At 41.4% G+C, this 26,612-nt stretch overlaps 2 protein-coding genes across 9 annotated transcripts in view; both read right to left on the bottom strand.

Annotated features, from left to right (window-relative positions):
* Positions 1–11,268: 11,268 nt before the first annotated feature.
* LOC144080627 (protein Wnt-5a-like) lies at positions 11,269–20,284 on the bottom strand. Of its 2 annotated transcripts, XM_077608381.1 has the most exons (6): positions 19,976–20,284; positions 19,525–19,589; positions 17,701–17,849; positions 15,685–15,932; positions 13,559–13,851; positions 11,269–13,101 (listed from the first exon to the last, which is right to left on the bottom strand). In XM_077608381.1, exons 3-6 carry the CDS (start codon positions 17,835–17,837, stop codon positions 12,643–12,645), a joined length of 1,137 nt encoding a protein of 378 aa, XP_077464507.1. In that variant the 5' UTR covers positions 17,838–17,849; positions 19,525–19,589; positions 19,976–20,284; the 3' UTR covers positions 11,269–12,642. The 2 variants fall into 2 exon arrangements, with proteins under 2 accessions (XP_077464507.1, XP_077464508.1); XM_077608382.1 differs by having other exon boundaries at positions 19,525–20,284.
* Positions 20,285–21,996: 1,712 nt separating this feature from the next.
* Positions 21,997–26,612, bottom strand: part of LOC144082778 (ERC protein 2-like) — a 93,849-nt gene continuing 89,233 nt past the window's right edge. For all 7 annotated transcript variants that reach the window (XR_013303349.1, XR_013303350.1, XM_077610191.1 and 4 more), the window contains one exon: positions 21,997–23,195. Coding sequence is in view for 4 of the 7 variants with exons in the window: in XM_077610178.1 (XP_077466304.1) it covers positions 23,142–23,195 (54 nt within the window). In the remaining 3 variants the exon portion in view is untranslated. The remainder of the gene's footprint in view (positions 23,196–26,612) is intronic.

Genomic DNA, 26,612 nt, shown 5'->3' with positions numbered 1-26,612 from the left:
CCAGGAATATTTTTGGCGCTCCCCTCTGGTTTTCTGAAAACAAGCAATGAGAGACTTTTAAACATTAATATATCCCACGTACTCTTTGTAGTGGTAATGTACTGTATGCTTGTCAAGTCCAAAAGTCCGCTTTGGTGAGTAAGCAGAACAATAGTTGGAGTGGTGAAACACATTGCCCCCCTCAAACAGGAAGTGGCTAAATAGAATAGCAAGGGAAGAAGTAAGGAGGTTGGGAGTTCAGGGGAGCGATGGAGAGAGCGTCAAACTTACTGCATCATTTTTCTCAGAAAAATCACCGTAAACCTGCGACCCTAGTTTTTCTTCTGGCTACCTTCAAGAAATTTAAAATGGAATTTCTTGCCATAGTTTGGGTATACGAAATCAGAAAGTGGATCTACATTCCTGATAGAAATGCTAGCATATGATGATGATGGATGGGAGGGTTGTTTTTGTTGCATGGTCTTTCTGGCCTTAGTGTGGTGATTTTATGCTTTTATAAAAGTCTATTTGTGCATGAATTGCTGTGTGTGGGTTCATGTTCATCTGCCATGTTTGATTTGTATCTTTATACCTCAGCTGGAGAGCTGCCGCAGCCAAGCCTGTATGAGGTCAGTGTGGACAGGACTAAATATTTTGGCACATTAGCAGGCATGTATGTATGGACGGGTCTTATGTTGGCATGCAGACAACACTACACTAGCCATATCTTAATCAAACTGACAGGACCGTTTAAAAGTATTTACCACTTTTTACACACATTAGATCAAGGGTTCAATCCCTAGTGGGTTCCGATCTTCCCATGTCGAGTTTGCATGTTCTTCCCGTGCCTCTGTTGGTTTTCTTTGGGTACTCTGGTTTCCTCTCACATTCGAAAAACATGCATGATAGACTGGTTGAACACTCTGAATTGTCTCCACATATTGCTTGTTCACCTTATTAGCCTTGCAGTAGAAGCAAGGAAAGGGTGAGACCACAAAACCAGACATCAAAATAATTTTTCCAGTGTAACATTTCTACAGAGTTGTCCCCTGCATCCCCCTATCTTTCCCCTCTTTCAGCGGTCATTACCTTTTCGACTGCTGGATGTTCCAAAGGCTCGCTGTTGAGGTCGACCAAAGGCCTGTGCGCTGTCCTGCTCTCCCTCACGTTAATCTGTCTGTGCGAGCAGAACATACACATTCGTTTGAAGACAATACGCTCCTGTGTGCTGTACGTGCTCATTAGTACGTTACACCTTCATATGTACAGTGGACGGACATGTGATTCTTCCCTGCACTCTTTCAGCATAACTGGCGGCAGCGTTTAAGGGACATGACATCACAGCAGGCTCACGTTGGCCACTGACGTATATGCTTTGCAGCGAAGTCATGATGCCATTTGATTTTTGGAGATCCATAGTCTGGCGTGAGGCTGGTGGAGCCAGTTAATTGGTGTTCTCATCTGTATAGCACTTGTAGCTCGCCACTTGAAGGTTAGGTTATAATTAAAATCATAACGTAGTCTATTAAACGTGAGTTTGCCAAGGTTTAAAGTCATAGCATATTTTTTTAGTTTCCGTCCTCAGCCTGTGGTTGCATGTCTGTGGGTCCCTGAAGAGAAATTGAGATTCATATATGCGTATTGGAGAAGTTATTATTAATGAGGTGAGTGATCTGAAGGTTGAATTTGTCAATGCTGGCTCAGGAAATGACCACCGTTTTATACAAATAGAAAAACATAATAAGAAGGTAAGAAAGCCGGCAATGGGGAGCCAGAAATGGAGACGGAGATTGCAAAAGCAAGCATAGTGTATAATAGATATTCACCACACAGTTCACATACGAATCTGACAAAATGATCATTTGTTAACTATAAATCTTGACACAGAGCCTTTTTGAAGGGTTTAATTAGGATTTAGGTTTACCTCGGGCAATTAGTGGTTAGGGCAAGTCCATAGGAAATAAAGGAACTCCAATTTTAATTCCTTTTGAAGTTAACACCCATGGTTATATATGTGCATCACCCACCCACAAAGAGAAGACTTTCATAATATAGAAAACTGTTGAAGACCCATCTCACCTCAACCTTCACACACAAAAACACAATCATTATATAGTCATGTTCATTTTGGGGTATTTGCATGACATTAATTGGTTTAATACAGTGTTACATTCTTTACACCAGGGGTACCCAAATCCAGTCCCCCACGCCATATATCCAACGTGTTTTCCATGCCTCCCTCCTCCGACACACCCAAATCAAACTTGTTGATGACCTGATCATTTGATTCGGGTGCTGTAGGGCAGGGAGATGTGTAAAACGGGCTGGATACGCTCCCTCAAGGACCAGATTTGGTGACTCTTGCACTTTAGACACATTGACAACTTTTTCTCTAAATAGAACGTTTAAAAACATCACATGAAATCTGCTCACTCTAAAACTAGTATCATTAATTATGGTAAACTGATGAACCTATATATCTGCGCCAGGGTTAATTAGTGTTTCTGCGTTGATCCTAATGGTCATCGGATTCTTTCTGAAGGAAAGCTATCTTTTATCCATGTAAATCAGAGGTCTCGAAATCGGTCCTAGAGGGCCGCTGTGGGTGCGAGTTTTTGTTTGATTGCACGTCTAGGATACCAGATAGGTGGAAAGGTTTCCCCTTACAGGTTGGAACGAAAACCCGCACCCACTGCGGCCTTTTCTGGAATAGTTTGGGGACCACTGATGTAGATGGATTCTCACTTTTGAGTTCCCTGCTTTCTCTTGAAAAAGGGGTACTTTTTGCTTGACAGACCCATCGGCTCACATCGGTCTCTGTCCATGTGAGGCGTGCCCGCCTACATGCTGCACACTTGTGGTTGTGGGTGTACATGCCTGTCCATGTAGCAGAGCCATTTGTGTTGTCTCAAAGCCAACTGCTCTGCTGAAAAGCCATACATTACAAGTGTACAGGATAACCACGTCCTCCTCCCATGTCTGTAACAATGTTTTCTTCTCTTTGCTCAAAATTATCTATGGTTGAAGGCATGCACTGTGGTTGAATTATTGCTACAAGTGTGTTATGTTTTCTGAACTTTACAGCAAGGCAGGAAGCATTTGATGGCGCTGTGACTTTATGGCATCCATGGGGATACTGTAAATACTACAGCATTAACGTAACTTTTTGCAGAAATGAAAAAGGCTGTATTTGAACGGTTAAAAGGCCTCTGTGACTTGCAGTAGTTTAATCTCTCTGGAGTTGCGCTGCAGAGGTAAAAAGTCTAAAAGGACCATCAGTCTCATGAAACCCTTTGGGTAAGGACTAGAAAACCACGGTCTGACTGAAAACACCTGCAGCTTTAGACTCTTGCAAGCTTCAATATCTTAATCCAACAAACTCTTCAATGTGCTTTCACATAAACCCATGTGTGGGTCAACCACTCATGCATCTACAACAAGAAAGTCTATAAAATTCAAGCTCACACGCATACAAGTGCTTCAGTTTTTTTTCACGTCACATTTTCCAGGACTACTCAGCACTTTGTCCCATCGGTCACATTTTTAGAATCGTTTCCCTCAGTAGGTACAGCGCAATGAAATACAATCCAATGTTATGTAGATGGCGTGGACCCAAAAATGCTCTACACTCTCTCTAAAAACTTCCTCTAAGGTCGTTTGCAGACATTCGGGAGAGTCTGCGCTGTAGACAGTGAGCTATTTGTGCCATTCTGCTTCACGTTTGACGCTTGTGCTGAAGCTGTTGCAAGGATGGGTGAATGGTTTTACTGGTCTGCTTCTTGTTTGCCGCAACCTGAGGAGTAAAAGAGGAGCCAAAGCCATTGAACATCATAATCAGGTTAATGTAAAAATCAAGATCAAATAATGTAAAAGATGAATATTTTTAAAGAAATAACGGCTCTTACCTGCCAAATTGCTTTCTTTTGAACAAGATGCGAAATCCGTGGCAAACACAAGACCAGAGCTACCTTAGGCCATGATGCAGTGTTCAGAATATTAGCATCAACATACTATCTTTACTTAATTGTTACTATTTTTTGACTGCAGACAAGCCTAATTCATAATAGCCTAGCTACGGAATCCAACAGACTGAATTAAATCTTATTGTCTACCAACTGGTAGATCGCGATTGACATAATGAGCGGCCCTGTTTTTAAGTATATACTCTTATTCTGCCCAACTTATTTAAATTGAAAAAACAAAGACAATCTTAGCAATTATGCTTAATATTGACTTATTTTAAACGTAATAACTGGACCTCTTTTTGAAATCAAGATATCTGTGCTATTTTCATCCAGTTGCTATCATAATCATTATGTTAGTAGAAGGAGTATAATTATTCTTATCAATGTTATTATTTTCTATAATTCAAAGATAAGTTAAGACATGGCACCATGACAATTTTTCTCTGAAGCTACAATATATTAAATCTTTACGGGCTCTCAAAGTACGTGCACACTTACACATACACCCACACACGCAAACGCGCTTGTGCCAGAACACATTCATCAGGTCTTTATTGCTGGGCCCCTGTCAAGCTCTTGCCTCGGGCCTGTAAGCCTGTAGGCCTGAAGCCAGAGGCTGGAGCATCAGGCTCTCCACCAGTCTGTCATGATGCCGGGCCATTTTCCAACAAACTTCCATCAGCTTTCATGTGAATTAGATACCAAAATGGCAGCTGAGGGGTGGCCGTCAGTGCAGCAGTACAATAAGCAGGTCAGCGAACAATCATTCAGCCACTACTCGGACGTTTCGTCGAAAGACGTTTGGTCCCCGGACGTTTGGTCGACCGGACGTTTGGTCGACCGGACGTTTGGTCGACCGGACGTTTGGTCGACCGGACGTTTGGTCGACCGGACGTTTGGTCGACCGGACGTTTGGTCGACCGGACGTTTGGTCGACCGGACGTTTGGTCGACCGGACGTTTGGTCGACCGGACGTTTGGTCGACCGGACGTTTGGTCGACCGGACGTTTGGTCGACCGGACGTTTGGTCGACCGGACGTTTGGTCGACCGGACGTTTGGTCGACCGGACGTTTGGTCGACCGGACGTTTGGTCGACCGGACGTTTGGTCGACCGGACGTTTGGTCGACCGGACGTTTGGTCGACCGGACGTTTGGTCGACCGGACGTTTGGTAGAACGGATGTTTGGTCGCCGGGTTGTTACTGTTGAAACCAGCTCTCAAAATTCTAATCATTAGAGAGAGAGAGAGAGAATTTAATATCTAAATATCTAATATCAAAATAGCAACAGTAAACTCTGTCATAATTTGACAGCGAGTGAACCCGGCGACCAAACGTCCGTTCTACCAAACGTCTGTTCTACCAAACGTGCGTTCTACCAAACGTCCGTTCTACCAAACGTCCGTTCTACCAAACGTCCGGTCGACCAACCGTCCGGGTACCAAACGTCCGGGGACCAAACGTCTTTCGACGAAACGTCTGGTCACGCTTTGAGCCATTCACACAGACAAACACAAAGATGCACAATATAAACATCAACAAGTGTGGTGCTAGAAGCCCATTTCAAATATCTCTCTCTATATCTCTGTATTACTAGCAAAATAAAAATAGTTTGTGATTGAGTGGAGTTGCTTAATTGTTTCATTAGGAGCATATATAGTTTTATCCCCAATTAGCAAAGCAGTAAATACTCCTTTTTATTGCTCCACGTAGTAGGCTGTAATTTTTCCAAGTATTTTTCATGTTGAAGAGCGAATTATTGCATTTTACGGCACCTGCAATTTGATTACATTAGAGAAAAGCAGAACATGGCAACGGAGTGCTGATTTATGTCTTGTTTTGAATTCTGTGCCAGCTGTAAGGGGAAAAAGTCCCACTCACATCATGTAGCTGCAGGCAGTGGTGTGCTGAAAATTGTTCCCTGAACGCTGTAGCACTGATTTGAACTTTAGATTGTGCAATGTCCACCGCAAACAATTGTGGTTAACTAATAGCAACATCCAACAAACCTGTGTTGATTGACTGTTGTTGGTCATGTTTTAATGTGAGTGGACATATGAAGGGTGTATTTAATCGGAAACATACTTTTACTCACCATTTCCTGGACTTGATATTGTTCGGGAAGGAAAGTAGATCCCCAGAACAGGACTTTGATCTTTGTTTGTCTGAACAACTTTTTCTCATCTTTTTTTTTCCTCATCTGCACTCAGATCTAAACAGTCCAATCAACCATTTTTTTATTCTAAAAAATATTCTTTTAAAATTTCAGTTGTCAAAGTAAAGCTGGTAAATCCCCACCTGGAAATAAAATAGGAAACATTAATCCGAACTAGTGAGAGATTATGTGTAAATCCACGTCATTTTTTTTCCATTCGTAGTGTTGTATTCATTAACTACAAATGCCCCAGCCCTGCCTAAACACCCTTTTCACGTTTTTAATGGTGGTGCTGACTTGCCAGTGTCATTTGTGTGGGAAAAAGACTTTTGAGAAAAAGAAATGGGAAAATATCCAGTGGTTTCTTCTTTTTTTTTTCTCAAACAAGAGCAAATGTGTCTTCTTGTCTGTGTCCAAATGCTTGCTGTGTGACCTCTTCGGATGAACGGAAATCCTTAATAATAACATTGGCAATGACATAGCTCTCCGTTCCACAACTTCATGACTACACCGCTATGATGTCAATTGACTGTTTGCTTTCAACACAGCTAATGTGGAGAAACAGAGGAGGGGTTCATCTTTACTCAGGTTCATGATGGAGCTATTTTTTTTTTACATTATTAGTTTATATCAAAAGCTCATGTTTCTTCTAGAGTTCTAACCACTTTTAAAACAACCATACAAGGTCAATCAAAACCCATTACATTTACCCACGTTTGTCATATCCAATATATTTTTTTGGGTTTCATCTAATGAATGATCAAATGTTACGATGCAGATGTCAAAATAGATGCCTGTTATTCCATTGGCTATCAGAGTCTTGGATGCAATTTCATTTACTGCTTTGTTTTACTTTACTTAGTATTGATTAACAATACACTCAAATTGCCCAACAAATCGCAATGGTTGTTTGAATGATCTACACAGAAATCCAGGTAGTTGTTCTTGTCATTGTTGTCATCTACTAATCGTTATAACATGTTAAAAGTGAGTAGCGGCTTACTTGCTGCTGCTGCTGCTGATTGACTGGTCCCAGAAGCCAAGCTCACCAAGCTCCCACCAAACCTCAACACTCCAATGCTATGCTTCATTAATGTGAGTACTGACTTCATCTGAGAGAACCAAAGATCATCAATCACTGTCCTTTTTCTTCCTCTACTGTTTCCTCTCTGTAAAGAAAAAAATCCTACAATTAGTGGAATGACACTGTTCATGTAATTTGACATTTTATAGAACGCAACAGCTGCCTCTTGGTGTCATGGTTCGCTCGCTAGTTAGTGATTAAAGGTAAAATTTGCATTTTTACAATGAAGATCCCTATTGATTAATGTCCAGATGATGCCTAAAATTTTCACAGTACAAAGAGACCTGTCAAAAAGGTGTTGATTAATCATTTTACCATCTTGAAATAAGGATTTTAATGTGAAATCCAAATTCAATTCATGTGAGGTCAGCAACTGGAACTCTGCCACATCAAGGGGAAACCCGTTTAATTATAAATATGTTCAAAGCTGTTCTGAGTTGTGGCGTTGTTAAATTCGTATTACGAAAGTTAACGTCTTGTGTCCATTCTACTGTAAGAGAAGAAAAGATCATATGTCCAAAAGTTGAGGACATGCAACTGTGAATGTTTACCTTGGTCATCCAAATTCTGTAAATTCAATTATGGCACACTTGGAAAGAAAAATGTCACTTGACAAAACGACCGACCAGACATTTAATATGCAATAACAGATTGGAATCATCCCCTATGAATGTGATTATCTTTGCACATCTGTGAGCAATAATGTGAGATGAGCTGCAACACTGCTATTTCATTGCGCACGCATACACACACACACACACCCACGCACGCACGCACGCACGCACGCACGCACACAGACAGGCTATTCTGCACGTTGCCATTTTCACTTTGCAATTACCTCATACAATATCATTTATTCAGCTTTGTAGTTTTCACTGACATGTGCGCACGCTAACATTTGTGTCTATCAAAGAGCAATGGGGGTCTGGGGATAAACGTTCTGACCTAGAATAGGATTAACTGAGTTCTGGCGAACATTTGCAAAGACGAGAACAGTGATTGAAGCAAATTTCATTCATATGACAGACTATTCTTCCTTTGCTCTTACGTACATGCAAATGATGTATTTGTTCACTGCATGCAAGGACAAAAGTCTCAGTCACAGCACATTGAGACACTGTGACCTCTTTGTCTAACATTTCTATTTTCATCCGGTGTTGTGCCCTGTTGAAACAACTTGTGGTGCAAGTGGTTTTCAGAGGGGGGTGGCAGGGGCACTGGGATAGAACTGGCAGCGAGGCCAGCAAAAGCTGGCAGCTGTGTGGCACCAGGCCGTTTTTCTGATCCAATCCAGACCATTTGCAACGTCACAGTGCGGCGGCCCTTTAAAACACACAACCACAATCCCAAATAGTTCTAAATGGAGCAATGCGGGGCACACTCATTTTGGCCCGATTGTAGCCATGCAACTTTTACAGTAAGAACCTTGGAATGGAGCAACCCAGCTTTGGCCTAGAAGGCTGAGCTTTGCCAGAGCTGTTCAACCTGACAGCTCATGGATTCACTTCTCGAGCAAAAAGTGCCCAGATCAATAGAAAATGTGTGTGTTTTTATGGCATGCCGTGGCTCTGGCCAATGACACTTTGCTATGCACAATGTAGCTGTGATTTAATGTGGCAACATAAGCTGAAAGTAAGAAGACTCATATGGGCCTAGGAATTCACCCTGCTATTATATGACCAGTTTGAAAAAAATAGTTTCATGAGTTTCCAAAGTTTCATATTTCAGATAGGAAAATTGTGGTGTAAATGTACCTCATCAATTTGTTCCCTTTTCACTGTTTACCCTTGCATGAAGACCGGTCAAAGAGTTTTGCCATCTTAAAAAGCAGTGGTCAGCCAAGGCATGTAGCCTTGGTTTTAAGAAAACACAACTCGTCACGTAATCATTCTTCAAAACGTTGGCGGAATCTCAATGTCTCACTTTTTACGGTTTATGTGGGGTTTGCATGTATTAACTTGAACTGTATGTGTTTTAACCAGGTGTTCTGCTTTGAGATTCTATTAAGGTGTAAAAGTTGTCACCGACATGGGTTTGATAATAAGACATGGCAACCTTGAATCGAATAAGAAACAATGGATAATATTTAACGGAAGTGACTTTTGGTTGATTTGAATGGAAACCTGAAACTTAAAAGCACAAAAAAACATACAATACTATATACAAATTGTAGGCCTCTTTAGATAAACTGCTCTGTGCTAAGTTCCAAATTAGAACATGCGCTTGTTCTGTGAAATGTGTGCGTACAGTTGCGGTGGAGTAAAATTATGTGTACAATGGCCAAATCTTTTGCCCCGTGACCACAATCTGCAAAAGAAAGTGTTGTTCTGCAGAGAGTAGCCACAAAAATATTTTCACAGCCGTGCACATTTTCACTCCAACATTTTGAAAGCAAAAACCGTGAAGTTGAGCATAGTGGGTACCTGGGCACCTGCAAGGGTCAGGTTTCCTCCACCATCAGCTCACTGCACACCTGGAGTTTGTTGTGATATTACAAGCATCATGCTGGCTTGAAGCACTGCAAGGAACGCTTGTCGTTAGAGCTGGATACGCACATTTTGAAATGTTGACAAACTGTTGTAAGGTGTGCACGATATTTATTTTCATTGGGCATTTTGCTACGCTTCTTTGGGCACAGTGCACCGATCCAGTTCAGTGAATCGCATAAAACAGCTGGAGCATAAACTGTAAAAGACAATTCTCGATAGTTTGTAAGAAGCATTTGTGTATTGTTGTGATTGTATCTTGTGTAGGTGAAAAAATATGCAAGTCCAGACCTCAAGAGACCCTATCCAGTCTGTTTTCCATATCTCCCTCCTCTACCACACCTGAATCAAATGATCAACTCATCAGCAAGCTGTCCAGAAGCTTCATACTGATCCCGGTTATTTGATTCAGGTGTGTTGGCAGAGGGAGACATCGAAAACAGTCTGGATAGGGGCTCTTGAGGTCCGGACTTGGCCACCCCTGCCCCAGGGAATACATCGAAGGTTAGAGCGTCTAATTTGGTAACCAATGAGCGTCCGCCTCCATCGGCAGGGTAGTACAGTACCCTTCTTCTACGACATTGGGAGCTGCCTACGAAGTGTTCTGCCCCTGAATTGAGACAAATCTCATGTCTTCACCAATAATACAATATTAAATACTACTTTAGCCACACTTTCTTTTCCCCACATTTTGTGTGGCTCTACTTTGCCAGTTTGTGTAATCCCTTGTTTCTGGTTACCTGACCTTCTCTCCTGTTCTTTTAACCTCTTGCAATTTGACCAGGCCCAGGAAACATTTTTAAACCTGCTCCCCCAAATCCCTGAGTTATTATACTACTATGATTAATGGTTGCATTTACTGACCCACTGTCAGCAGATTATTGAACGTTTTGTAAAATAAACATAACCAAGACATTAATGCTTCTCCATCAAATCCTTCCTCATTGCACAGCAATCCTATCATAAAGTTTGGACTGTCAATATTTGATTAAGTTTATTTTGAGCACTCAAGTATACATAGAAGGCGGCTCGGCGGTTGAGCGGTTAGCATGTTGACCTCACAGCTCTGTGGTCCTGGGTTCAAATCCAGGTAGGTCGGTCCACCTGTGTGGAGTTTTCATGCTTGCCCATGGCCAGCGTGGGTTTCCTCTGGGTATTCCGGTTTTACTCCCACATTCCAAAAACATGCATGGTAGGCTGATTGGAAACTAAATTGCCCCTAGGTATGAGTGTGAGCGTGAATGGTTGTTTGTCTCCTTGTGGCCTCCGATCGGCTGGCCACAGTTACAGGGTGTCTCTCGCCTCTGGCTCAAAGTCAGCTGAGATAGGCTCCAGCACCCCCTGCAATCCTGAGGATAAAGCGGTTCTGGAAAATGAATTTTAAAAAAAGAGTGTACATAGAAGACGCAGTATTTCTTCAAAATCATTATTTACACTCAAAAGGGAGTGGAAAAGGAAAAAACTTATACCTTATATCTCACTGAAGATGAGGAGGCCAATTGAATGGAACCTGCACTCAGTCATAATGTGTGCCAAGGCAAAAAATATATATATATATATATTTTTTGAAAAAAGACAACTTTCCAAAGATGAGTAAATATTCTGGTTTTATATATTTTATTGAAACAAAGTAGAGCATTGAGCCAATTTGAAAAAAAAAGTAACAAAATATTTGCTATTACACATGAAGTTTAACAAACCTCAAATTGAAGTAGTAAGCGTATAAATATACATAAATTTAGTTGGACTGGTGGACAAAGTTTGCTTCACAAGTGGCCTAATGAGTGGTATTGAAAATGTGTGGCTCTTTGGAACGGGAGCATCCGGTTAGTGAAACATGTGAAAATACAACCAGAGGTGAGAGGAAAAGTGTGAGTGGACAAATAAGGTGCATTTCCCTTTGCAAAAAGCGTGAAGAGGAGTGGGAGCGAGTGATACATTTTAAAAGTGACATCCACATATAGAGTGTCCAACTAAAGAAGTGATGTTTTGCTGCTAGAATGGATCTGATTAAGGAAAATAAATACACTAACTGATCAGTTGAATAGACATATTATATACACAGAACATGGACTATTTCACCATTGTAATAAAAAAATTGCCCATATATACTCAAACCAAGTTATGTATTGTAGACTATGGTAAATGAATAATCTGAATGACTATGGAAAAACAGTGTTGGCTATAAAAATGCTATATTAACTGATGCACTGCAGAGAAGAAGAAAAAAACAGCCCAACAGACACATAGACAGGTTTAAGCTTCTGTATCAAAGTGCATAATGGTGGAGGGCCTCTGCAGCACCTGCGGATCATTTAGGCTTCAGGGAGAGCTTAATAAATAGCTCGGCCCCCAAACCGTCCTCTGACTGAACCCGTTTTTCTCCACAGCCTCATACAACCCAATAGACCCTTCACGCTCCACGTGTTGAGAGTGAAGATGTTGGAATCGGGGACGTGAGAGCTAGTTTGGGAGCGGGCCCGTGAAAACACATCCATCCATACAACACAGGCATTCTCCTGTCAATGCAGCCATACAACAAAGCAGAACCTTGAAGTCAACTCTGCGTCAAGTATCACACGCTACTTTTTCTCGGAAATATGGCAAGCGCAGTCCAATTTTGTTATCCATATGACGAACCTCACGTAAGAAATATTTTGTGGAACTGATTGAGTTGTCGAGAAGGGGTTTGGTATTTTCAGCCTTTCAGGGCACTTGTAGGGAGTTAAAAACTAGCTAGGCCAAAATAAAAACAATCTCAAAATAAATATTTCATGATACTCTCCTTTCCTGAAGACACGTTTTTTTTTTAATTTTTTTTTTATTGTGGGTGGGGCGGTCAAGTCTTTTTGCGATGGCATAATTGTTTAACTCTATAAATATAATTTATATAGTTTCTCTCTTCCTTTGACTTTGTCTTGAACTCCTTCGCTCACACAGATGTAGCGCCATCGTCTGCAACTCTTTGTTAGTCTCACTTGCAGACAAATTGGTCTACGATTTTGGTGCAGCGCTTGCATTTGACGTAGCAGCACCAGTGGAACTTGCAGTGGCAGCGCTCCACTAACTGAGCCTTGAACTGGTCGTAGCCGCGACCGCAGCACATAAGCTCGCACCCATCCATGCCTTCTGAGGTCTTGTTGCAAAGACGCCCCACTGTACCCAGGGAACCGGTACTTTGGTTCCCCAGGCAGTAGTCTGGACTAGACTCGATGTACACCAGGTCGTGGCTTGTCGGGGGATTGAACTTGTTGTTCATCTGCACCAGCTTTCCGCGCGAGTTGAGCTTCATGGCTGCGGCGCTGTCGTACTTTTCCTTCAGCGCGTCACCCACTTTGCGGAAGTCGGCCAACTGCAGCCAGCAGGTTTTGAGGCTACATGAGCCAGACACCCCATGGCACTTGCAGGACACGTGGGCAAGGTCAGACACGGTCTGTCGGAAAAGAAGGAGATCAACCGTGAATGCACTCATGGAGAACGTTAGTAAACCCCGACTTCCACTACATGGATGACATATGCTATAGTCACACATCTGCCGTGAAGCTCCGTACGCATGTATACAACCCAAAGGAGAATAAAACACGGTCCAGTCTTCGAGAAAGAATGGGCTGGCTACAGATATCTTGGCTCCATGTGTGCTTTGAGGTGGTTTCAAGATATTTGCAGAGGAAAACGAAACCCCAGAACTGACAGAGCGATGCTATCTACGCTTCACATCTAAAGACCCGCAGGGGAGGGTAGACTGAGTTGTTGAATGTGATTGACCTGGGTTGTCTCGATTCCAGCTCGGGCTTTTGGACGCATTCAAAATGCCGGTGTGTGTGCGCAGAGTTATTGCCCGCGATGTTTCAGAAGCAAAAAGAGCCTTGGATGTGTGTCTGTGCACGTACCCTTCTTCCAGCCTCGTTATTATGAAGATTCATCATAAGCCGTGCGCTGTCTTGCGAGCCTTTGGGATAGCTCTTCTCCCTCTCACGGGCGTCCACAAATTCCTTGGAGAACCTGTAGCCGTAGTTGAGGTTATCTCCGCAACCGCCCCAAAGCCAGTCTCGGGGCAGGTCTTTGGGTCGAGCGGCACGGCTACACCCGCAGCTGGACAGCTCCCCCTCTCTGCAGGCACGACTCACTGCGTTGACAACCCCTGCAGCGCTGATGGCATAGGTGAAGGCGGTCTCACGACTGCCTGTGCACAAACAATTAAGAATTTTAGCGTGAAAAACTAGTGGCAACAATTGATTCCATGTAATGGAATTATTTTCAAACGGATTAGATTAGATCCGCATTAACCTACGTTTGCAGTGGCACTGGAATGGGATTTATTACAGAACACCTGATCAGTAGAGCAGGGCTTTCATCAAAACATGGTGAAAGTGGAATTTGGCTTGTTATTGCTGGGCTTGAGCCAGACCGTGCACAGCGCCCTCCGGTGACAAAGAATTCCCCCCACAAAGAGCTGAGCGTTTCCTCAAATGGAAAACCACAAGGTCTCTTTCACATTGTCACGAATGACAGATTCTGGGGGTTTTGCCCACTAAACCCCACCCTACATCATTATTTCCTATAGAGAAAGCAACTTAAAATACACCTCGGCACTTTGGCAGTCACCATCGTGGCCAAGGAACAAAACTGAGGAGCGACCTGGACAAAACCCGTTAAAGAAACAGCTGACAAAAACGTAGAACGCGTCCGATGCAAAGTGGAAATGCACATCTCAGTAAACCTCAGCACCAAGCAGCACATTCTCTAACGACTAAAGCAGATGGACAAGAGAGGGGGGGGATGAAAAAAAACAGAAAAGATTTGTCAAGACGTGAATGGAAAAAGGCACCCTGCATCGAATGTCAAAAGCAAGGCATCAACAACGACAAAGGAGCGGTTTCAGAAAGAAAACTGTTTGAAAGTTTGAGTTCTACAGTATCCCGGAAGGAGTGGATCCGGGAGGCGTGTATTTATTATCCAAATGCCTTACTTTATAAATTCATCTCTTGTCAAACTTGTTGACAGACTCAAGTGTCTTCTATTTCGCTTCTGCCCTGCCTTCAAACCACCCGAAGAAAATGAGCAAGGCATTGTATCACTAAACTTCTTGAGCGCTGCTTGGAGTTCAATTTACAGAAAAAAATTCTACATGGGGGTGATTGATAAGAGAGCATATAATATACCTTTGTTCAAGGGCGAGCCCAAAAGAAAAGAAAAAAAAACGCCTCAAGCCTCTATATTTCAAATTCTGGTAACGAAGTTGAATTCGCTCAGGTATTGTATCTCATGTTCACATTGGCAAGTCAAATCAAAACAATTGAAATTCTCAATGATGGCTCCTTTCTTGAAAACTTCCTAACTCCAGCCACTCTCATCTCAAGACACCACTGGGTAAGATTTGTGACATCATAGTTCCATGACAGTAAACTGTAGCTAGTTTCTTTGGATTATCCACACTTTTCATACTTGTGACAGCATTTTCAAGCTTAATAAACTATGTAGTATCCGGCATAAAAGAAGCATTGTATCCCTGGAAGGATAAACTGTTGCAAATAACACTAATTATTGACCTTGCGGTGCACAATTTCAGTGCCTTCATTCACAGATCATTGTAGTCCAAGACTTGTCACAAACAACTAATAAGAAATCCCACCACAATTCTAAACTGAGGAACACTGCTGACATCATAACCATATTGCCTAGATTTATTATGATCCATCTGGAAGATTATGATCAATAAAACTTGACGTCAACTTTTTGCTTTCCTGAGAAGCAGGCATATTTCCAAAGACAATATTTAGTGGTTTTCTCCAAGCATGGTTCGTAAAGTTCTGCTAGTTTGCATGAGATCAGAACATACTGTGCTTAAGTCAAACACACACACATGCTTTGATTTTTAACATAGTCGCCCATCCATCAGTGTGTAAACCTCATTTTCTGGTTTGTTACAAAGTAAAAAAAATGGCAGCCAAGCCAGCCACTGGATGTGTATATACTGTATGTTTCCAAAAATGTCTGTATCCTCCATCTCATGTACCTATTTGCATGACCCGTCCAAAGACAGAAGAGTTGTCCACCGTGCTGCAGTTCCAACGCCGATGTCGAAACTGGTACTGGCATTCTCTGATTCCGGTCTTAGCACCTTCCCCGATGTACTGCATGTGATCCTGGTAAAGCTGGCACAGCTTCTTCTGGCCCTGCGAGAGACCTGCCAACTGGCTGCACAGAGGCTGGGCACCAATGATGTAGGCCTCTGGGATCAGCAGCTGGTTCATGGCTAAAGACCTGGACGAAGTACGGGGCGGGATACAATGCAGGTGTTTTCAATCGTGTGCAATCGCCAGCCAAAAAATATAGAAATATAATAATCAACAGCTGATTGGTTTTCTGCTTCTCAGACTTGGAACATAATTTAGTTTGTGGTGTAATCCTCAGAACACCATTAAATCTTAACGGCATGCATTGAAAAGTTGTGTGATACGCAGGGCCAAGCACGCAAGCGGTCGGCAGAAAAGAAGTACACACAGTAGGAAAGGAGGAAATGAGGAGAAACAATAAGTAATAGTTAATACTTTTTTTTGGGGAGGGTCGAAAACATTTTAAAGAAATGTTCGCCTTCTCACATGTTGAAGAAGTTGAGCTGGGAGCAGTTGAACTTAAGAGCCAATGTCCTGTGGCTGAGTGTTTTCTTACTTTTACAGCTTTTGGAAGCCTTTGTTTTGCTTACTTGGAGAAAAAAAAAATCTACATTTGCCTTTTACAGGTTTTCCTCATGGAGATACCTCCCTACCATTGGATACGTTTTAACTAATCCAGCACACCATCTTTTTTTAACGCAGTTTTTGTTACAGCCATATATTTTTGGGATGCAAGCTTTTAAGTCGAAACAGCACTCAACTTTCTCATACAAGCTGTTTTGCCACATTTTACGGGACAACTTGCAAAATAATGATTTAAAAAGCGGTATTAAGAAATCGCAGCACTACTCCGGGCATCTGGTTCCAGGCCACAGGACAATCTAAGCAGCCCATCCCCGAGACCCACGAGAGAGACAATTAGCCTCTCGTGTAACTTGATCGACTGGGGGAACTGCAACGGAACATACGCGCGCACACACACACACACACGCAGCAGGAAAATATAGTCTACATAGACACTACGCAGACATGCTTCCCCCTTAAATCATTTACCCCTGACATTCTCTTAAAGAGGAAACTCAATGGGAGCTGGTACCGCATGGTAAGGCTGCAAATTTTTTGCCTGGAAAGTGATCCAATATTCAACTGTACAGCACTGACAAATTACCTATTTAATTCCTTTTTTGTTGAATGTTGCATGACGGCATCGATGGCCTTGATTAATGGAAGCAAATTTAGATGAAATATTTCCATTCGAGTATAACCGTGATTAGGCAATAGCTCACAATAACAGGTATTGAAAAAGATTTTAGCAGGGGATTCTTCGAACAAATAATTTGCCTTTCTGAGGGAGTTTATCGAGTTGATTCCTAACCAGGTTGCCGGAAAAGATCATTAGTTGTTCTTGTCTGAAAACCTTATTAATAACAAATATATCTATCTATGCCACTGACATATACTGGCAGCAAATGAGCAATTAAATCCTCTTCTGTAAGATGGCAGAAGTTACAAATAAACCTCTGTTTGGACCCGTTTCCATTCATCAAGTTCAGGTTTTACCATTTCTAAATAATTTTGTGATGTGATTGAGATAATTGTTTAATAATTCATTTATTTTTTGGGATCAAATGTGTGGATACCTATACAGACATTTGAAGTGAGACCCATTTAACCACTATATTCCAAATACTTTTCATTAATGCTAAAAATGAAAAGGAATAAAAGGGGTCTAAGAACGGTTAAAGTGCAATTTTCAGCAGATTATGTTAGTGGAGCTGAAGCAGGTCGATTTACAAAAACAATTCTAAATGTTTCCAACACCAAATGGAAAAAAAAAAGATCAGAAATGGGGCTACACAACTATGAATTCCACAAACAACACACACAACACAGATGGGCAAATCCACTATACGTACCACCACGAGTTGGCTTCCACCACTACCTGCATGAGGAGTGTGAGAAGTGTGAGTGCAAAGACGCAATGTCTGGAGTCCAACACGCTTCCCAGAGGCCAGAAGCCCGGCTGGCACATACAATCCAGTCCCAGCTTCATCGCCACGCCAATCTGAGAAATGACAAAGCAGTTTGTCACTCATGTTTAAATCCTCAAGCGCACTGTAAATTGGGCATGTTGCAGGATTTTTTTTACACACACACACGCGCACACACACACACGTGCACACACACACACGCGCACACACACACACACACACACAATACTGCGCTGAGGTCGGACAGTATGCGTGTGAGCTGACTTTATACAGCTGCTGAGTGTGAATCAGATGATGGATGTTGAGCCAGGCAGGACAATGGCCCCGAAACCCCAGACTGATGCATTCCTGACATTTACTCTAAAGAAGCATGCCCAGAAGACGAGTGCTCGTTGTGATTAATGCATCATGAATAAATAGAAGTGCAGTTTCAATTTTTTGGGGGCAAGTTTTGATAAAAATTGAATTTATACGCCTTTCTTAAAATTTCAATCTGAGACAAAACATAACATTGTGAAACATCTAAAACTATAATGTGCTCGCAAATGCTATTTATATGACTTAAATGTCATTAAAGTTACAAATAAATAGACAAAAAAAACCTGAGACGATACGGGGGGCCACGTCAGTGGAGGTCCACTGATGCTGAGCTTTTAGTTGAGTTTAAATAAATAGAGACAACATTTAAAAAAAAGAATATTACAAAATTCAAATTGTAAATACTACAATTTTGACTACAAATGGAGCCAGCTTTAAAGGTCAGTACTTTTGGCCCCTAAACTGCTCTACTTGATCACATGGCAAGATTTTCTGAACTGGACTCGCGCAAACGCAATTGCAGTCATCCTGCAAACACGCGGGATTGGGATAGCGTTAAGGTTTAATATCACATTTCAAAATATGTGCATTATTTAACTTTATTTTGAAGCCAGAAAACGAGGTCAAATCAATGCGCAATGACGCCGCAGGTGCACACAATTATATTTTCAGCCAAACAAACTATTCCATTTGAGGTTGAAACTGTAATAGCTCATTTTCACCTTATATTATTGTAGTCTATTTGAAGCCGAGTAAATTCCGGGCTGGAGTGCATAAAATTGGAGGCGCCCCTTCAGTCGGTGACCCCACCTCGAAAACATTTGACCCCTACAAAAGTGGCCCTGCTCGTTGACCTGTTGACTGATAACCCGCACACCCATTTGTGGAGCTAAAAGTGGCATAGAAATGAGGCCACTTCCGTTTGAGAAGAATTAGAGGGACGGCGTCAAAAACTACCAGATAGTGATAGCAAATTTTCTTGAAAAAAATGATACAAAAAATGATCCTAAATCAGGCGGTTTTCTTATTAAAACAAACTTTGGCAACAGATGTCATCAGTAACAAATAAAATGTAAGAATATTTGGGCCAAAATGCATCTGGTTTTATTTAGTCCATTTAATACATGGAAAAATATTTTAAATGTTTAGAGAAACGCGGTATAGATGTAATATGATGAATAACATTTTTCCTTTTTTTTTTAATTCCCTTATCAATATTCAAACCAGGAGAGGGAGCCAAGTACTGAAATATGCTTTGATATACGGCAGCATTGACAAATGATAACCTTCAAAGAAATGACAAATCGAATCTAATTCGAAGTTATTTCACAATCAAATGACAGTTTTATCACAATAACAAAAAAATCCATTAGATCGAAATGGTTTCCACACACAATTTGTAGTATAGCAATTTGAAGATGCTGTACTCACCAGGGATCTGGAAAATGTAATCCACTCTCCGTAGACGATGTCAAAGCAATAATCCCAGTGTTGCCCTGGAGGAAAATTTATGTCCTTTTCACGATGCTTGAATTATGGATAAAGTTGATAATTCTTCAAGGTTGGAAACCCCAAAATAATCACAATACAAAAATAGAAGTGGACGCGCTCCCTGCGCAAAAAAATACTCAAAAGGAGCGCAGCGCAGTTAAATGGAAGTTTCACGCCAATTAATTATTGGAATTGAGCAGTTTTCCTCCCCCCAAAAAAGGGTCTTATTGCAAAAAAATATGTCACTTCAGGAGGAAGGAACAGAGTTCAGGCTCAGTTTTAAATCACTTCTAAGTAATTTACAGGATTTGAGCTGATTGTGATGGAAGGGCATCCATTAAAAAAAATAATTCCAGCCACGCGCGCACGCTCGGGTCGTGGAGCACTTTACCTTCTAAAAGATCCACGCAATGTTCCACGCCACGAGCGAATAGTCAATTTTACACCCATTCTGCACTAGAGCGTCTCTGACAAGTCCTCAATCCAAGCAATGATCCGCCTTGCGCCACACGGTCCAAACAAAAGTCTTCCAGAAATACAAAATATAAACTATGTTCCACAGGGCGGGGGGAAAAAAGTCAAAAAAAAGTTTTCTACTAACAAAAAGTGGAGCGTTTTTAAGGAGCCAGGATTTTCGTCCTCCTTCGCCGCGTGCGTGTGCTCAAGTGCAGCGGCGTCTCGAAAATGTGTCCTTCCCACTCGACTTTTTTCTTCTTCTCTCACCTGCTCGCATAGGCTCCTCCCACAATGAATACTACCACGGACTGGCGCATGCGCAACCTGTCCCAGGCGACCACTTGGAAGAAGCAAGAACTCATTTGAATTGAGAACGAAGAGAGACGAGGGTGGGACAGGCTGTAACAAAACAAACCTCTCTGTTACCTAAAATAAACTTTTAAAAGCACCTGAGGCTATTACCTTATCCATTCCAGAGCAGAGCTAGGATTTTCCCCTTTTGCAGATCGAGTTTCGTCTCAGTCCAATCGCATCGTATGCTTTTACAGGCTGCTCTCATCACCCAGGGGCCTTTCCAAGAGCCTATACTGTAATTATTTTTCTATGCTACATGATCTACAAACATGCAACAGAAATCCACCGGCTTACTCGTCAAATATTATCCAATGAACCTCACGACTGGTGTCAAAGGTTATTTTGTGTTTTGATAATGCCGACAACTCATTGCGTGCACTGATGACCGCGACAGTTTACATTTCATAAAAATAGGCAGCACCTAAAATGAATAATGATATCTTTATCATGTGCAGCAAATAATCTTATTTAATAAAGTCAAGGGGAAATTGAGTTTTTAATGCCCCAATGGAAACTATACTGAACACTAGACTGACTTGCAACTGTTTTACATAGTGATAGTTAGTTTGGTTTGGCAGGCTATTATTATACAGTTAAGGTATAATTAAATACTGTAAGTAAATATGAGTGTAAATGATTGCTTACTTGCACGTGCCCTTCAAATAATTGTTGAGTAGCTACTATTCCCGGTCGCTCACCTAGAATCAGCTGGCTCAACGGCCAAAGTGGTACATATACAAATTTGGATGGTTCTCATTGTATTGTGCAGTTGTACCTAATCAAAGTGTTGTAAAATGTATATCTCATCTCATTTTCTGAACCACTTTACCCTCTCTCGGGTCGCGGGGGTGCTGGAGCCTATCCCAGTTGACTCCGGGCCACAGGTGGGGGACACCCTGAATCGGTGGCCAGCCAATTGCAGGGCACAAGGAGACAAACAACCATTCACACTCACACTCATACCTAGGGACAATTTAGAGTGTCCAATCAGCCTACCATGCATGTCTTTGGAATTTGGGAGGAAACTAGAGTACCTGGAGAAAACCCACGCAGGCCCGGGGAGAACATGCAAACTCCACACAGGTGGACCGACCTGGATTTGAACCCAGGTCTCCTACTCACCTGCCGGGCCACCCAATGTATAATATATTTACAGTATATGTTCTGCGACATTACTGGAAAAGTGTGTGATGACACACCCACATTTCAACATTCGTGTATTTTGCACATCAGCTGTTGGCAGGCTTGCGTGCCAAGGCACATCCAGCTGGTATTACCAAACATGCTCAGCCAAATTTGTTATCCCGCCCAGTCCGCCCCCATACAGTCTCAGTTCCTCCCCCTCTCTATCATGTACACATTCACCCCCATGTTCTTTGAGGAAGTAAATTCGGGCAACATCTGGCCGAGTTTATGAGAGCTCGAGAGAAATACTAGAGCATAAAAACTGGGGAAAACTTCAAGAGTCTATTGTTGAGATGGCCATTAGTAGCGGTGAAACTTTAATCTTGTGAAAATAGCTATTGTTGCACTCCATCTGACCACTAAACACTGTCAATGTCAAAGTTATTGACATTATTTCGCATAAAACACACCTCATAGTTCCTGTGAAAGCAATGTTTATTAAAACATCAGGAAACACAGCTGAGCACTGCAAAACACTCTGGAACAAGTCAAGGGCTAATACCGTGACCTCACCACAAACATGGCAAAAGTAGCACTAAACCACCCACACAAATATAGGCAGATAACTTTTTTAAGTATACTTTGTTCCAGCGGAGCAAGCAGAACAATGAAAATAAAGATTTGTAAAGTCAGTTAAAAATACCGTGAAAGGTTTTGTTATTGTCATGAACTCAAAAAACCTTTTCTTTCCTCTTCTTTTCCAGTTGCAGACGCCAATGATAACTTTCAATCCCAGTGTGTCCCATTGTTTAATTTTTACTTTTATTATTCCGTTCAATTCTGCTCAAAAAGTGGAGAATTGATGGCATAAGGAAGGTTTCCAACACCCAACTTGGAATTTTCACTTTAAGACTTTAAAAGTTGTTCCTTGATGGATATTATGCACCACACAAGAGAAACACACACACAAACAAATGCAACACAACTTTTTAAAACCATTAACAATGGCACTCAAATCAAACAATGCAAAAAAAAATCAGCAAAGAAAACATTGTTTCGTCAGCTTCAATCAAGCAAACATGAGAGTCCAAGAAAACCTGTGTCAGTTTGTAGTCCAACTTTAGAACATGAATCTGATCCAGTCCAATATCAGAAGCATCCCTTTGCAAAATTGGGTATCTCCATTGGCACATTATAGTGAAAAGGTCTTGCTGGGTGCGAATGTATGAGGTCCATGTTAAGAAGTAAAGACATTTACTACTGTCCATATGTCCAGTGGTACCAGAGGTAAATAGGTGATTCCCCTTGGTCCGGCTTGGCTACATTCTTATTGAACGTGGGGTATCAATTGTCGGTTGATTGAAATCCAGAACTTAAAACTGAAAATTGAGTTCTATCCACAGTTACACGCCAACTGTAACCAGCTGGATATAAAGGCAGGGGGCCACATTACACCAAGGCCATCGTTGATGACTGACACGCCCCCGCATTAGAGTCTTGGCATTTGGTCAGCGAAGAGGAAGACGACATTTGGAGCTTATCAGAAGTGCTCAGAAGTGGTGGGCCCTGAAAAGTGCCTGATGTGGTGGTAACGATGACGTGGGTGGGAGAAGCAGCGGTATTCAGAATGCACCACTGGAGCTGCTGGACCTCCTGATACCTGGTTGTCCAGGCAGCTGTTGACAGAAAAAGGATGAATACGTATTAGTGTGAGAGGTCAAATACCAAGATACAAAACAATTACACGAAAAGATGAAGTGTCAAAATAGATAGGAGTATGACATTTCATTAAATGTACGCTGTTGTTTTGAATACTTTTTTCTTTTGATACGTTACATAAATATTGCTTGACAGTATAAAATAAAAATTAAAATTGCTTGAAAGTATAAATAAAAGCTCAATGTCTCATATCGGGCTATGCATTTCTACTTTTTTTGTGCTCTGCTCATTAATGTCTGGCACACCTCCAAAGCTCATTAAAAACGTTCTAAATACAGTGGCAGCATTCCAAATAGCAATTGCTCATTAATTTAAAAAAAAAAGTGTTGGGGACTAAATTTGGACTCTTCAAACAGTACATTAGACTTCAACAACTCCCCTTCCCCCCACTTCAATACATTTAAAAGAAACAGTTACTGTATGCATGTTTATCACGTTGAATATGCCTTATTGCCTCAGGCCCCCAATTAACATTGAAATCATTATTATTAGTCACACTCATTTTAGTATTACTGACGAGGAATACAAATAAGGTAGAATGTGGAAGAGAACACACTAGATGACAACCACAAAGATTCAAACAATCCAGAGAACATGACCTTAATGTATTGTTCACAAAGATGAACCACACACACACACACACACCAACACAATGATTATAATCTGATTGGACATTCGATGGACCGGCACAGCTAGAAATACATAAACCCTTACTGCAAATAAAGTGCCATCATTTGTTTTATTAAGTCAGGTCTGTGGGTGCATGTGAATGTACAGTAAATGTCTATAAACCATAGCATGAGTTAGTTTGTTCAAGTTTGGGAGTCAGACTCAAGTTTCTCTGCTGTCGTCTGCACTTAGGTTAATGATTTGGTGGTGGGGGTGGAGGCAACATAGAATCAACAAATATGATTCCCAGCAGACCATAATAGAGAGCACGACCCTGCCTTTTGATGTGCTGCTATACTGTTCCTCTTTCTTCTCTATCAACACCTCTCTACCACCACACGATGGATGAATTCACTACACAAACGCATGCCTGCATCCACAATTGTAACGAGAAAACCAGTCACAGTTTGGGCCTGCTGCGTATTTTTTATTGGAGCTATACTAACTGAATTAGCATGTGGACAATCAGGGATTTATCAAGCAAAGGTCTGAACACAGTACTATAATTAACATATCAGTAGGTACATGTTCACTGACCACAGCCTAAACTATTTAATGAGACCCAGTTTAAGAGCTGTATCACATAATTGTCTTTCCAAAAATGTTTTGATAGTCTATCTTGACAAAGTGGCATTTATTTAACAATATGGTCATTATGGTAAATGGTGTTTTTATTGTGGTGGACAAATGAACTTAAGAGTACTAAGAGGCATTTAACTTTTTTGATTACCTTAAGTAGCTCACTGAAGTGAAGGTTAAATTCATATCATATGACAAGTTCTCTCCATTTGGTGACAATAGCTCGGACCGTGGCATGCTGCTGTTCTAATGCCTTGTAACCCTTTCTGAAGTGATAGTCAATTACTACTTTATTCTTCCTCTGTTTGTAAATTGCTTTGAATTGTGGCGTGTTTCCTCAGCTTTTTCAGATCTTTTCCCCGCATTCATTTTGTCAGATGGGTTCTATTAAAATGATTTTTTTTAAAAAACAGATCTGAAGGTCAGCCAACTTGAGTGTGACCAGAACAAATGGAAACAGCTTTCTCGACAAATGTGATTAGCCACAGACAGTTAATTTGGAATTCAACAAGGGATTCAATACCTTTCTCATACAGGGCCTGGTAAAAATACAATCACCATTAAAATATGCATTCTAGGTTTACTCAGTCTGTAAGCTAAACATTACAATACTCAAGATTTTTGCTGGTATGATCGGAACTGGGTGAACATTCTTCTTTAATACAATTAAATGGCTGCCACAGGCGGCGGTTAATTAGCATCCATTGGCCTAAAGGTCAACAAATTTACGAGGAGACAGACAACCATTCACGCTCACACTCATATCTAGGGGCAATTTATAGTGTTCAATCAGCCTACCATGCATGTTTTTGTAATATAGGAGGAAACCGGAGTACCCAGAGAAAACCCATGTAAACCCAGGGAGAACATGCAAAAACCACACAGGAGGACCGACCTGGGATTGAACCCAGGACCACAGAGCTGTGAGGACGACGCGCAAACCACTCAGTCGCCAAAATAAAAACAAATCCAATGTCATAATGCATTCATAAAACATTTTAAATGAGGCCTAGAGTGGGTCATCCAGGAAAGAGCATACATCTCAGGAACAAAGGCTTCAAGAGTTTACTATAGCTATTATTTCATTTCTCATTTTTGCTACTCTCTTTTTTTTTACTTCCTGATTTTTACAACTTCCTCCTAGATGGGGCTGCAGCTCTAACCCAAACAAAACTAAATTTTTTTTAGTTATTGGCCCTCATGGCATGTAATGGAGAATCAAGCTAATTATCCCTACAGCTGTTTTCACTTGCTTTTTATGTAAGCAATACCTGGCTGATCCAGAGAGCAACAGTGAGGCCCTTCTTAGCGCTCCAGGCCTTCAGGCTGGCTGAAATTAGAGTGCAAAATGCCAGATTTGCGTCTCCCCCTGGCCCAATACTGCCCATATGTACCCCAGCGCTCATCTCCGAGCATACGTGTTCTAACTAAAGTCAAGCTGACACGCACCCGTGACATCAAAATGCTGCTTTTCATAACTCCCCAAATTGTGCTTTTAAAGTTTCAAAACATGACTGATAAATGATTAAATCAACTTGAATTTAAGTGCTGATTTTCTTCTACTTATTCGCTATTATGTTTCTTATTTATGGATGATGTGAATGAGGATTTGGCTCAAACTAAATTGGAACCATCTCCTGGTGTCATACATAGAACTGGGAGAAAAGCGCAAACCCGGACTGGAATAGAGAAGGTGAACATAGAAAGGTAAAAGCAGAAAGCAGTATTTTTGGGGGGATAGTTGGAGGGGTAAAATGGGAAAGAAAACAATCCCTCACAGGCTAATTATAATAATTTCCTTCATCTGAGAAAACATGCAAGGGGAAAGCAAGCGTGAGTAAGCCTTCGATATATCAGGTGGTGAGATATTGACGAGCCAATAGACTATGGCTACCATTAGGACATTCAGGAAAACACACTTACATTGTAATTAAAGACAATATTCAATTTGGATACCATTGGGTGAAGTTGGCTTCATGTGAAAGCTACAAGGTTTTCAGAAAGAGGAGGAAATATTTCCCTGTCCAGTATTTCTACACCAAATCACAATCGTATCTGTTTGTAATCCTTTGAGAAATGACAGAGGCCTGTGTGGAATAGTGAGGAAATTCATGGTCAAGGTAATA

This window comes from Stigmatopora argus, chromosome 1, assembly GCF_051989625.1.
Source record: "Stigmatopora argus isolate UIUO_Sarg chromosome 1, RoL_Sarg_1.0, whole genome shotgun sequence".
Lineage (NCBI taxonomy): Eukaryota > Metazoa > Chordata > Actinopteri > Syngnathiformes > Syngnathidae > Stigmatopora > Stigmatopora argus.
Note: the sequence above shows the minus strand (reverse complement) of the source record. Positions and strands in the feature narration are given on the sequence as shown.